Raw genomic sequence first — 11811 nt, 5'->3', positions numbered from 1 at the left:
TGGGCGACTTACTCTCAGAACCGTGCGAAGATAGCGAATATCCCAAGTAGAATCCAAATGTGCAGTGCCGATGAAACTCGAATCCTCCACCGATGCACACAACCTGAGGAAACAGACAAACTTAACATCAGGCCATTTTAACACTTGAAAGTAAAGTCTGATCTGGTCTGACATTCAATCCGCTGCGCAACTGACATCCACTGGAGAGTATATAGCATAACAGCGGGTGGCGTACGTTGACCGTACCTCAGAACCAATCTCACAGTTGTCTTGGCGATCTCTGACGCCTTTCATTGAGGCATTACGGTCTTGGAAATCCTTGAATCCTTTCAAGTTGATCCTTGTTTGTTAACGAAATGTCTTTTAGCAGCATTGACCCAGTCTATATCTTAAGCCACAACCCAGTCTATGCAAGTGTGGTACTCCAACCTGTCGTCTAAGATAACTCCTAAACAAAAAACTTGAACTGAAATACTTTTTTTACGGACAATTGCACATGGATTGGCGTTTAGCTTAAGGTTTAGTCAGACGCTACTCAATCTCCCAGATATATTTGTCCCATATCCAGGGTTTGAGTATTGATTCACGGCAATTCAAGCCTGGAGGCATCTTTAATCTTTCAGTTTTGCCAGTGAAATATTAAAATATTCGTTTTAAATTTCTACCTACCTGGAAAAATCGCATCATTAAATCCGTTGGAATTGTTCCCCTCTGTTACTACATTGCTCGGAAGTGAATCAGAAATAAATAGCAGCCTTCCATTAATTGGGAAACCGCCCACAGCTCGTTGCAGTTGCACCGTTTTTTTTTTCCCGGTAAACTTGATCGAATGTAAAAATCTCAAATATCAATCGATGAAGCTTTCTGTGAACGTTCGGACCGAGTCGGCTATTGGTGTTGGAAATCATTAAACGAAAAAAAAAGGATCGTAACAGCCAGACAAATGGTAGGGGCGTGTGATGAAAACGTGAAGCGACACTTTAAACTACGCAGCAGCGGTCGCTGTGCCTGTGCAACGTTGGAGCCTGGCACAAGGATGGCGCTTCACGCGCTACACAACATCAAGGCGAATGTCACCTGCGCTGCTGATCGCCGGCCAGCGGTCCCACGGACACTCAGCGACATCTAAACTCAATTCCCATCACGCACTACACTAAAACCCCACGGGATGTCCCTCCGGCCGCCTCCGGTAAAGTAGACGCTCTCCACCAAGATCCTCCCACCGGGAGTTCGCGCTGTCCAGTGTAAGGCCGTGTCGGGAACCGCCACACAGGGAGAGAAAGACCCGACCCGACTCATAATTAAAAAAAGCAATTTAAAAACCGACCCATTCCCTAACGCTGGGCGAAGACGCCTAGCGCGCCATGAGGAATTAAGCAAGAGCCAACACAACCAAGATGCTTTTAACCAATAAAAAACGGTCACTTCGGTGGCTCGCCCGGGAATTCATTATCCTGTCAGCGTGCATTAGGCGGCCGGTCGCGCCACGATTCGCTGATTGAGTTTAACCAATAATTCGGCGACGTCCGACGACCTTTCCAGTGGGAGGGGAGTCCCAAAATTGCGAGAGAGAGTCCAATTATCGGTGGCAAAAGTTGCCAGAATCAAAATAAAAAGGGATTGAGTTGCACAGGTAATCCATGGATGAATGGTTATGAGTTGTGTGTGTGTGTGTGTGTCTGTAGAACGTCAACCACAAACGTCCACCGATGGGTTTTGACAGCTTCAAAACTTCCCACCCGGAACACTAATTGGATGCGAAGTACATCCGTGCCTGCGGTAATCTGCTTGTTTTTGGTTTTTGGCTCGGTTTTGGCCCTCCCTTACCTGAAGCAGATGCAAATATTCAGGCCTATCACCAGCCCTGCCCACTCCCCCAGCAGGAGCACCACGCAATCGGTACGTTTGCCAGCTCGTTTACAGGAAATAAATGCTTTCGCCGGAAAAACCCCCCATTCATTCGAAATGAGAAACCGTACATCCCTTGGGGCACGCAATTCCAGACATTGGGGCGTCGCTTTTTGCAAAAGGTATCAATTTCCCTCCGAGTGCGCTCCGAAACGGCTCCAAATTAATCGTGCAGTTCAGATTGCGTGCCACAGATGGACGGGCGCTGGGCATATCATTCCCGGAAGTTCTGCCGCCCATGTCTCGCTCTCCTACGCAACTTCTCTCGTTCGATAGCAAAAATGTGGAAGGATACAATAAAATTCAATGCTTCATACCACACTCCATTTCGATGTAAGCTCGCCGTAGTGGAGGCCAGTTATTGGGGAATGCAAGAATGCACCTGGGAAGCACTACTTCGTTAGTAAAGTACTGATCCGATCCGAACGCAAGCAACGAACCCTCTGGACCCCAAAAGTGAAACGAAACTTTTCCATACAAAACAAAAAATCAAACAGGTAATAATTTTATTCGAAACATTAACACTAACCACCAGCCCAGACCAGGGGGGTTGGGCCGCACCTTTGCGCATCTAGAAGTTGTACTTGAGGCCCGCACTGCTAAACTTCACCTGCGACACCTCGTTCGAGGGCGAAAAGGCAACGCCGATCAGCTTGGCCGCGTTGGTGGACGCGTCCGTCTCCGTGCCGGGCTGGGGAGCCTGCTGCCCCCGTACGGAATAGGACGGCTGCTGCTGCTGGTACTGGGTCTGCTCCTGCTGGCCCTCGCCCGTCTGCTGGACGTACTCGTACTGTGGCTGCTGCTGCTGCAGAGAAATCCAGGGTGAGCTTTGGGCGCTTTCTTTGCAGCTTTCCGATGACTAGTCCTTACCTGATTGTTCCCTGCGTAGACGGTGGCGTCTGGGGCCGTCGGCTGAGCACCGAAGCTGGTGAAGGTGGCATACTTGTTGGGCTGTGGGGCGGCGTACTGCTGCTGCTGCTGCTGCTGCTGCTGCAGAAGGCGCTGCTGCTGCAGCCGCATCCGAATGTTGGGATTGATGTAGTTCTCCTGGACGGTGTAGTGCGGCTGGTCCGGGAACTGGGCGACGTAGCGGTTCAGACTTTCGTGCTGAGGTTGCTGCTGCGCCTGCGGCTGATAGTATATGGGCTGCTGCTGCTGCTGCTGCTGCTGCTGATAGGCCTGTGCCTGGGTGCCGATCAGCGATGGATGGGACTGGAATGCAGGTGAAAATGTCACGAAATATCCGTTAAATTCATTGCAACGACAAATTTGTTTGTGCTGCAAGGTTCACCGTGACTCCTCGTGATGTAAATGTCATTATAATATAATGGGAGTAAAACCTGATAAGAATCGACAATCTTGGTTGTCGAATTCGTATCAGGTTTTACTCCTATCATTACAGCTAGATTTATTTCTCATACATCTAAAACTTACTAAATGATCCCAAATTCTGGTTAAGAACAAATTAGATTCCAACTGAAAACTAACTTGAAGGTATCGTTTGCTGCTACTAAGCATCGCAAAATGTATTAAAACTAAAAATGCTTTATACGCCAGTAGCATCGGATCAATTTTATTTTTTCTTTTGCCAATTATGTTTGGAAAAAAATCAATCCCAACAAAAACAAAGCTTCATTAAGTCCGGAGGATAAAAAATCGCTTGCAAAAAGCGTTCCCGAGCGCTCAAACAATCAAACATGCTTCCCACAAATCCCGCAATATTGCATTATCTTACATCAATTAAAAACTGCTCCCCAGCAAGTCCAGCAAACTCATCGGGGCGTTTTTGTGCTGCAACTTTTAATGATGCACTTTTATTGCAACACTGCTAATGAGCGCAGCTCGGCGAGGAAATCAATGCCTGCAGCTTTGGGGGTTGTATCGGGGGGGGAACGCATCCCGGCGCTCCTCCTTCCACCTTGGCTGGCGAGCGCCCGTCCTGTCCAGAAATTTAAACCCCCCCCCCCACTCAACGTTAATTAATGGAGCATAGTTTCGGCAACACATTTGCGCTTCATTCCGCTTCGCTTCCGTTTGGTGGAATCAATCGTTTTCGGGGTAAGTTTGCGGTACGTTCATTTCCGGTTGCGTTTTTTTTTTTTTTGCTCCATCAGCAGCAGTACGCACAAACAGGCATTTGGTGCAAGAAGCTGCAACACCGATCTACCGAAATGATACCGACTGCAAATGGCAGCGGGAGAGGCGCACCAAAAAAAGATAAAGATAGAATAGAACATCCTTTTGCTGCTACATTACAAGGGAATGTGCACAAGAAAGAGAGAGAGAGAGTAAAGGGAAGCGCAAGAAGATTGACAATTTATGCACCGGTGCGGTGACATCCGGTCGTGCCGACGGCCAACTTGCCGTCAGCTGCAGCAGAATGCGAGCTGAGGCGACGCAACCGAACATGCGCCCGCTCATTGCTATTTATGTGCTGCTGGCAAGCCCACCCCACCGCCCGGCGCCTCGCCACCCCGTTCCTGTGCAATCCTGGGGTTGCATTTGATTACGCGCCCGGATGGTGGATTCACGCAAGCAGCAAAAGAAAAGCGCAATCCCAGTGCTGTAATGGGCGGTACGCCATCTCTTGCCACATCTCTCTCTCTCTCTCTCTCTCTCTCTGTCAGAACAGGGAACCATTTGAACATAACAAGCGCACAACAACTTGGAAATTGTTCAGCGCCGGAAGTGTGGGAAACGCGAGATCGGCGGCACCATGGCTACCTGCACAAAAGATAAAATTTAAGTAGACACCCTGCCACCCTACCAAGAGACTACCACGAGAGGTAGTGCCACTGTATATTAATGTGTATGTGTGAGTGTGTGTGTGTGTGTTTGTTGTAAATTTCTACTTTGAAACGACTACCAGCGCACTACATTCTCGCGCCAGCAGAGTGCAGTCGATATTTATTCCCTTTTCGTCCCCGTTTGCGTGAGTTTGTTGTGTTCGTCGCCTGTTTTGGGGGGGGGGGGGGGGGGGGGCGAAATTTGCATCGGAAGCGAGACGCATCCGTGCACACTCTTCACTGGTAATGCAATTATGCGGGAAACGGTTTGATGGATTGACAACTATTGCACGGCACGCAACGCGAGGGATACGATCTTGTTGTTCGGGGGGGACTGGAATCGAACACACCGATTGGTATTGTTTACGATGCTCCCCGATGTGCACGGTGGCGTGTGCACAGTAATAACAAGCATAATGCGTTCCGCGCAACCTCCGGGAATGCACACTTTCCAGCGATTCAGGCAACAAACGGCAAATAAAAAAGGGGGTACGGTGTTTTCCACCACCCACGCTTACCAGTGTGCTGGGAATCTGTTGCTGCTGCTGCTGCTGCTGCTGCTGCTGTTGCTGGAGCAGGGCACCCTGCGGTTGATTGCCGAAGTAGCGCGTGAACGATTGCTGGAAGGAGGGCAGCTTGATCGAGAAGCTGTTCTGGGATGGATCGTTGTGGAAGGAGAGCTGGCCGGCCGCGGCGGCAACCAGTGCCAGCAGCGCCACGAGTGACAGCTGCCCGAAGCGCCGAACTTGACGGTTGCTCATGTTTTTGTTTTCTTTTCTTTTTTTCAACCACCGGAAAACACTGGAAATTGAGCACAATCACACACACACACACGCACGGTTTCAACAACAGGATTTTCACCCACAACCAAGCTGCAACGCAACAGCGAACAATGGATCGGAAACTTTTTATTGTTTTTTACTGTTAATGTCACGAATGTCCAGCACCGTACCTGAGACTGAGGCTCGTACCGGTACCGGACGGCAGTTAAATACCTCCTGCCCGCTAAGCGTCCCCCACCATCCGGCAGCAATCCGGCAGGGGGGAGGGTTGTGGGTGGACGGATTTTCGGACCAACCAATGCTCGCGCAAAACACAATGGCATCCCGTGGCAGTTGATGGCGCCCCATCCGAGCCCAGAACTGATTGGCAAACAGAAAGGAAAAAAAAAAACACCAACACGAGTGTTTCCGGGTACGTTAATTCACTTTCGATTTCTACTCCCAGCTCGCTGGCCCAGGTGGTACCGGGGCCGGAAGGAGGGCCGACCCGTCCGGCTGGGAAACTTTTACAGTTCAATTTTATAGCCCCGGTAAGCCGGGCTTGTTGTGAGCTGCATGCGTCCGTGGTAGGATATTTGGTTTTTCGTCCACCATTTTTTTGTTTGTTCTCTCTCTCTCTCTCTCTCTCTCTCTCTCTCTCTCTCTCTCTCTTTCTCTCTCTCTCTCTCTCTCTCTCTCGCTGCTTGTTATTTGTGGCGCTTGTTACACTTCCAATCCAGGTCGCATCATCGGAACGTATGCGACGCTCGTCTCGAGTGATCGGCGGTCGGGCGCGTGTGTCACACCTCGCCTTTTAAAATTCACCTCGTCGCCCAAGTCATCGAACTTGGTGGCTGGGAGGTTATGGTTCTTTTTTTAATACTTTTTCCCATTTTTCTTGCCTTCTTTCTTCTTTTTTCTTTTTGTTCAGTTGAGATTTTGTGCCGTTGGCCGTTTCCTGGTGCCCCGGGCCGCACAGCGAAACGTGACTGTGTTGCGATAATCGAACATTTAAAATCGAAACCATCGAATGGTACGATAGGTTAAAGCGCACACACACACACGCGCGTACACTGGCAGAAGACTGGAGCACAGAAATAAAGCACGGTCGACGGTAGGGGCAGGTTCTTCCGGCAGGGGCGCCGTCAGTCACGCACCCGGACGCGCGACGAAGCGGCGCAAAAGGATAAACTACAGCTCGGCACGGTGGGCACGAGCGGGCCCGGATGGAGTCGGTCAAAACTTCGCTTACTTTACGTGTGTGTATGTGTTGCCTTTCTAACAGCTAAATTTGCTGGTTCTATTTGTTGAAGTAGGTGAGTAAGTATTTATTCAAAAAGCAGTGTTTTCTAGCAAAATTATCTAGCGTATGGAGAAACTAAGTAACCATCCATAGATTACGTAACGCTACGCATACGTATAAAAGTTTCAGTTTTTAATAAATAATAATAATATTTCCATGCTTTTTCCTATTCTATTAGGTTACTCGATCGGAACAGGCGCTGAATCAACTCTAGACCATAACCGAATCCGGAACAGGTCCAAGTACAGCGGACAGATAATATCGGGTGCTATTTCAGGACCGGATACTGAGCTCAGTATTAGTTCCACAACCGGCAAGAGTTCATAAGCTGTTCCAGGACCGGCATGGGCTCATGATTGGTTCCAAAAGCGGTACAAGTTCAGCATCAGTTCCAAGGCTGATATGAGTTGATCGGTTCCAGAACCGGTATAGGTTCATGGTAGGTTTCAGGACCGGTATAGGTTCACGATAGCTTACAGGACCGGAACTGATTCATGATAGGTTCCAGAACCGATATCGGTTCAGCATCATTTGCAGGACCGGTATGGACTCATGATCGGTTTCAGGAACGGTATGAGTTCAGTATCCGTTCCAAGACCGGTATGGGTTCATAATAGGGTCCAGGACCGGTATGAGTTCATAACCAGTTCCAGAACCGTAATAGGTTCATGCTAGCTTCCAGGACCGATATGAGTTCAGTATCAGTTCCAGGATCGGAATGGGTTCATGATAGGGTCCAGGACCGGTATGAGTTCAGTATCAGTTCCAGGACCGATATAGGTTCAGTATCAGTTCCAGGATTGGTATGGGTTCATAATCAGTTCCAGTACCAGTATGGGCTCATGATCAGTTCCAGAACCGGTATGAGTTCAGTATCAGTTCCAGGACCGATATGGGTTCATGATGAGGTCCAGGACCGGTATGAGTTCAGTATCAGGGCCAGTACCGATATGGGTTCAGTATCAGCTCCAGGACCGGTATGAGTTCATAATCAGTTCCAGTACCAGTATGGGCTCATGATCGGTTCCAGGACCGGTATGAGTTCAGTATCAGTTCCTGGACCGATATGGGTTCATGATAAGGTCCAGGACCGGTATGAGTTCAATATCAGTTCCAGGACCGATATGGGTTTAGTATCAGTTCCAGGACCGGTATGAGTTCATAATCGGTTCCAGTACCAGTATGCGCACATGATCGGTTCCAGGACCGGTATAAGTTCAGTATCAGTATGAGTATTGTATCAGTTCCTGGACCGGTATAGGTTCCTCATCAGTTTCCGGACTGAAATAGGTTCGTGGTCGAGTCCTGGACTGGTATGGGTTCAGTATTGGTACCAGGACCGGTATAGATTCAGTATCAGTTCCAGGACTGGCATGAGATCATAATCAGTTTCTGAACCTGTATGGGTACTGTATTGGTTTCAGGACAGCTATAGGCTTAGTTTTTCTTTTCGACCTCTTAATGAGTCGTTTTTGTTCTTCATTTGAATTGGGTTTCGAAATCAATAACTTTGGCGTACACTTGGGAGTAACCAGGCCAAGTTACTGAGTTTATTTACAAAAACCGTTAAAAAAACTGCAAGAATCCTCCACCAAGGCCTAAGCATCGGCACAAAAACTTTTGTTATTTTTTAATTTTTTTATTTCAAACTTCAAAAACAAGAAATCACGTATCTCATATTGAACGAAAGCCCTTAACAAGTACAAATATTCCGTTTGGGATGGAGCAAAATACGCTTTCAGGTATACCAAAGCAACAACAACCGTAAAGCAAACCCCGAGCACGATATTTTACCCCATACGCTTACCATACAGCGCTCACTGTGCCAATCTCGACTGTTATTGCTCGCCCCGATGATGATCGAACGGGGACACTTTCACTCCAGTTGCTGCCCAAAGGGTGCCGCAAGCACGGAGCGGGGCCGAAAATAAGACACGTTCCGACGTGTCGCTACCCTTTCGATGAACGAACTTATTTGACGCAGCCCACCACCGCTTCATCACACACTCGTACGGCACGAGCAAACCCGGTGCCGGCTCCTTGTTCCGTTTTGCTTTGCATTTAAATTTGCACATTCCCTGCCCACACTCCCGATCCTTTCTCATACCGTCCTTGCAAACCGTCCCGGTCCGTACCTTTTAATCCCAGCCGATGAAGCTCAAAGCCCTAGCGAAAATCTCGCTGAGGTTCGTTTTCACTTTCAGCATCGGCTGCGTCGAACCTTTGGACCGTGTGACTTTATCCTTTTTTTTTTTTTTGATCCTTTTCCTACTCACGTCTCTCATCACCAACCGCTATCCTTTCCTTGCATGTTTAATGCGGTGCTCTGCTTTAAACGATGGACAGCACCAAAACGCCATAGCAGCAGCGCCAGCTGTGGCGTGGATCGTGTAACTTCACGTTTGCATAATTTATGCCGGCAGCAAATCGGCAGTGGCACATTTCGTCCCGTAGCCTCCCAGGACGTGCCTTCGTCGGTCCACTGTCCTTAGCAGGCCGAGGAAGGGGACGGGGGGGGGGCAGAGCGGCTACCACGTTAATGAAACCAGTACGGACAGTGATCTGAGCGGTAGAGACGCCGCCCGGTACAAGAATCATTGCTGATGCAAGGTCTCGGGGTTCGCAGCTGACTGTTTGCTAAAGGTGGACACGCCATCCACCATCACAGGGTTGCTTCACTGTTTGCTACTAGCGCGCCAAGTGCAAAAGCTAACTCTACACCTCGTTTATAATTCATCGTTCAATGATTTACCTTCCTGAATCGATTACTGTCAAACATCTCTTTAAATCCAGCGAGCTCATTTTGTTCCCTGCACGAGTAAATCTACCACCCCAGCCGAAAAAAAGGAAACAAGCTACCGTTCATTACAATGAGGCTGTCGCTGGCAGCGGGTACTGTCCATACATTACGTATCGGTCGCAGGCAAGCATTGGACAATAGAAAAAGATATAGAGAGATCCTGTACAGGGCGACATCACTCATGAACAACCTGGACAATCCTAATTTTTTACTTGTTTTTATACTAGCCAAACTACAGGCAACGAAAAACTTACTCAACTTTTTTGTTACGTAGATAATGGATAACCCCTACCGAAAGTACTGTCAACCGTTGGAAGACACAGCAGCAATTCGATGCAAATTATCATACAGGAGGCGCAGTTGTCGAAAAGAAGAGAGTTGTTTCTTCTTTTTTCTCTAACTCTCTCTCTCTCTCACACTCTCTCTTTATCTCTCTCTCTCTCTCTCTCTATTGTGACTGGCCCGTTACCGTGGTACCGTGAAATGAGCACTTTTCCGGTGCTTCACTAGCTTCAATGCTTCAGCAAATGTATTTTCCCCACGCTGTAAGAGCATCCCCGGGACGCCCACTGCCTTCCTACCCGTTTTGCACGAGTCCAAAAAAAAAAAAAAAAAAACCTCCAAAATATTATTCCTTCTCGAGTGCGATTAAATTTTATTCGACGCGAACCACCGAACCGGCCGCTGCCAATACAGGGTTTACCAAGTCACTTTGCGATGTGAGCTGCACAATTCATCTCACTTGAGACGTATTTCTATTCTGACGTGCTACTTCATTTGGCCCGAAATAATTTTCTATTCCGCCGCATTCATTTTCATCCATTATATGAAGCCTTTTCACAGGGGATGTTAGCTGGAGCCGTCCGCGATGTTTACATTTTTTTCAAAAATAAATTTTTGGGCTTTTAGTGCTGATTTGTGATACAAGTATGTTGTTTAACAAAGAATAGAAGTTTATCTTTGCTCCGCTGTAGCATTCTAGCCGAAAAATGGGTTATTCATTGAGTTATTAGCAGATTTGACTGTGCAGGTTCAACTGCTAATATCTCAACGAATAATCCATTTTTCGGCTAGAATGCTACAGCGGAGCAAAGATAAACCTCTATTCTTTGTTAAACAACATACTTGTATCACAATTCAGCACTAAAAGCCCAAAAATTTATTTTTGAAAAAAAATGTAAACATCGCGGACGGCTCCAGCTAACATCCCCTGTGAAAAGACTTCATATAATGGATGAAAATGAATGCGGCGGAATAGAAAATTATTTCGGGCCAAATGAAGTAGCACGTCAGAATAGAAATACGTCTCAAGTGAGATGAATTGTGCAGCTCACATCGCAAAGTGACTTGGTAAACCCTGTATTTCCACGCATACAATTAGCCACCGAGCCGAGTGCGAAGAGTGCGCTACCGTCCATCCGGTCCATTGCCCGTTGTCCTGGCGGAAACAAATGGAATTAAATTGCCGCATCGTTGCTGGAAGCTTTCCAGCTATTGCGGTAGGTGAAGGTCAATGGCGAGAGAGAGAGAGAGCAGATTTGGGATGTTCTTTTTTTCTGGCTCGAGGTGACTTCTTGCCAACTTCCATTGCACGGCTCAGCGAGAGAGAGAGAGAGAGAGAGAGAGATAGACGGAGAGTGAAACAATTGCTCGTCCATCATCGTTTGTTTATTTAATCAATGTCGTTCGCATACTGGAGTGTTCGAGCCGGAGGCGGCAAGCACAGCCACGGTTCTATCGGGAGTGGAGAACCTCTTAGAATCTAGAAAGATACCAAATTAAAGCATCCCACTCGAAAAGTTCATCCATACTTTGTGTGTGTGTGTGTCAAGTGGGAATGTTTTTTTTTTCGGAGGAATTTCCTTGTGTGTCATTTTGACTTCCTGGAAACTTCTGGAGAGAGACACGGCTCATCAATTTCTTGCCTCACATGCCAAAAGCCATCGCACTTGTTTGCTGGGATGATTGACAGGAGCAACGAGGCTTTCGAATGTTTCGACTCCCAACGCTCACAACCCATTTCCCACAAAGACATTAAGCTGTACTCCTTTGGGACCTTCTGTTCCTTCATTAGGCATTGGCGTGGATTGAACGGTAGGTGGACTGTGCGACCGCCCGGGGGGGCCCCCTGGAAAGTTAGTCCAGCATATACCGAACGTTGGCAAAGCAGTCCCAAACATCCGAAATCCACCACCGAGTTTCAGAGGGGTAGTCGAAACAACAACAAAGAAAAACGTAAAAACGCCACCAAAA

At 47.9% G+C, this 11811-nt stretch overlaps 1 protein-coding gene across 3 annotated transcripts; it reads right to left on the bottom strand.

Annotated features, from left to right (window-relative positions):
• Nucleotides 1–2399: 2399 nt before the first annotated feature.
• On the bottom strand, nt 2400–5670 carry LOC11175461 (uncharacterized). Of its 3 annotated transcripts, none has more exons than XM_003436931.2 (3): nt 5213–5670; nt 2779–3120; nt 2400–2713 (listed from the first exon to the last, which is right to left on the bottom strand). In XM_003436931.2, the coding sequence occupies exons 1-3, from the start codon at nt 5453–5455 to the stop codon at nt 2480–2482; spliced, it is 819 nt and encodes a 272-aa protein (XP_003436979.2). In that variant the 5' UTR covers nt 5456–5670; the 3' UTR covers nt 2400–2479. The 3 variants fall into 3 exon arrangements, with proteins under 3 accessions (XP_003436979.2, XP_061516362.1, XP_061516372.1); XM_061660378.1 differs by having other exon boundaries at nt 2400–2710; XM_061660388.1 differs by having other exon boundaries at nt 2400–2707.
• Between the last annotated feature and the right edge of the window lie 6141 nt (nt 5671–11811).

This window comes from Anopheles gambiae, chromosome X (assembly GCF_943734735.2).
Source record: "Anopheles gambiae chromosome X, idAnoGambNW_F1_1, whole genome shotgun sequence".
Taxonomy (NCBI): domain Eukaryota; kingdom Metazoa; phylum Arthropoda; class Insecta; order Diptera; family Culicidae; genus Anopheles; species Anopheles gambiae.
The sequence above is the reverse complement of the archived record's forward strand: the minus strand, read 5'-3'. Positions and strand labels throughout refer to the sequence as shown.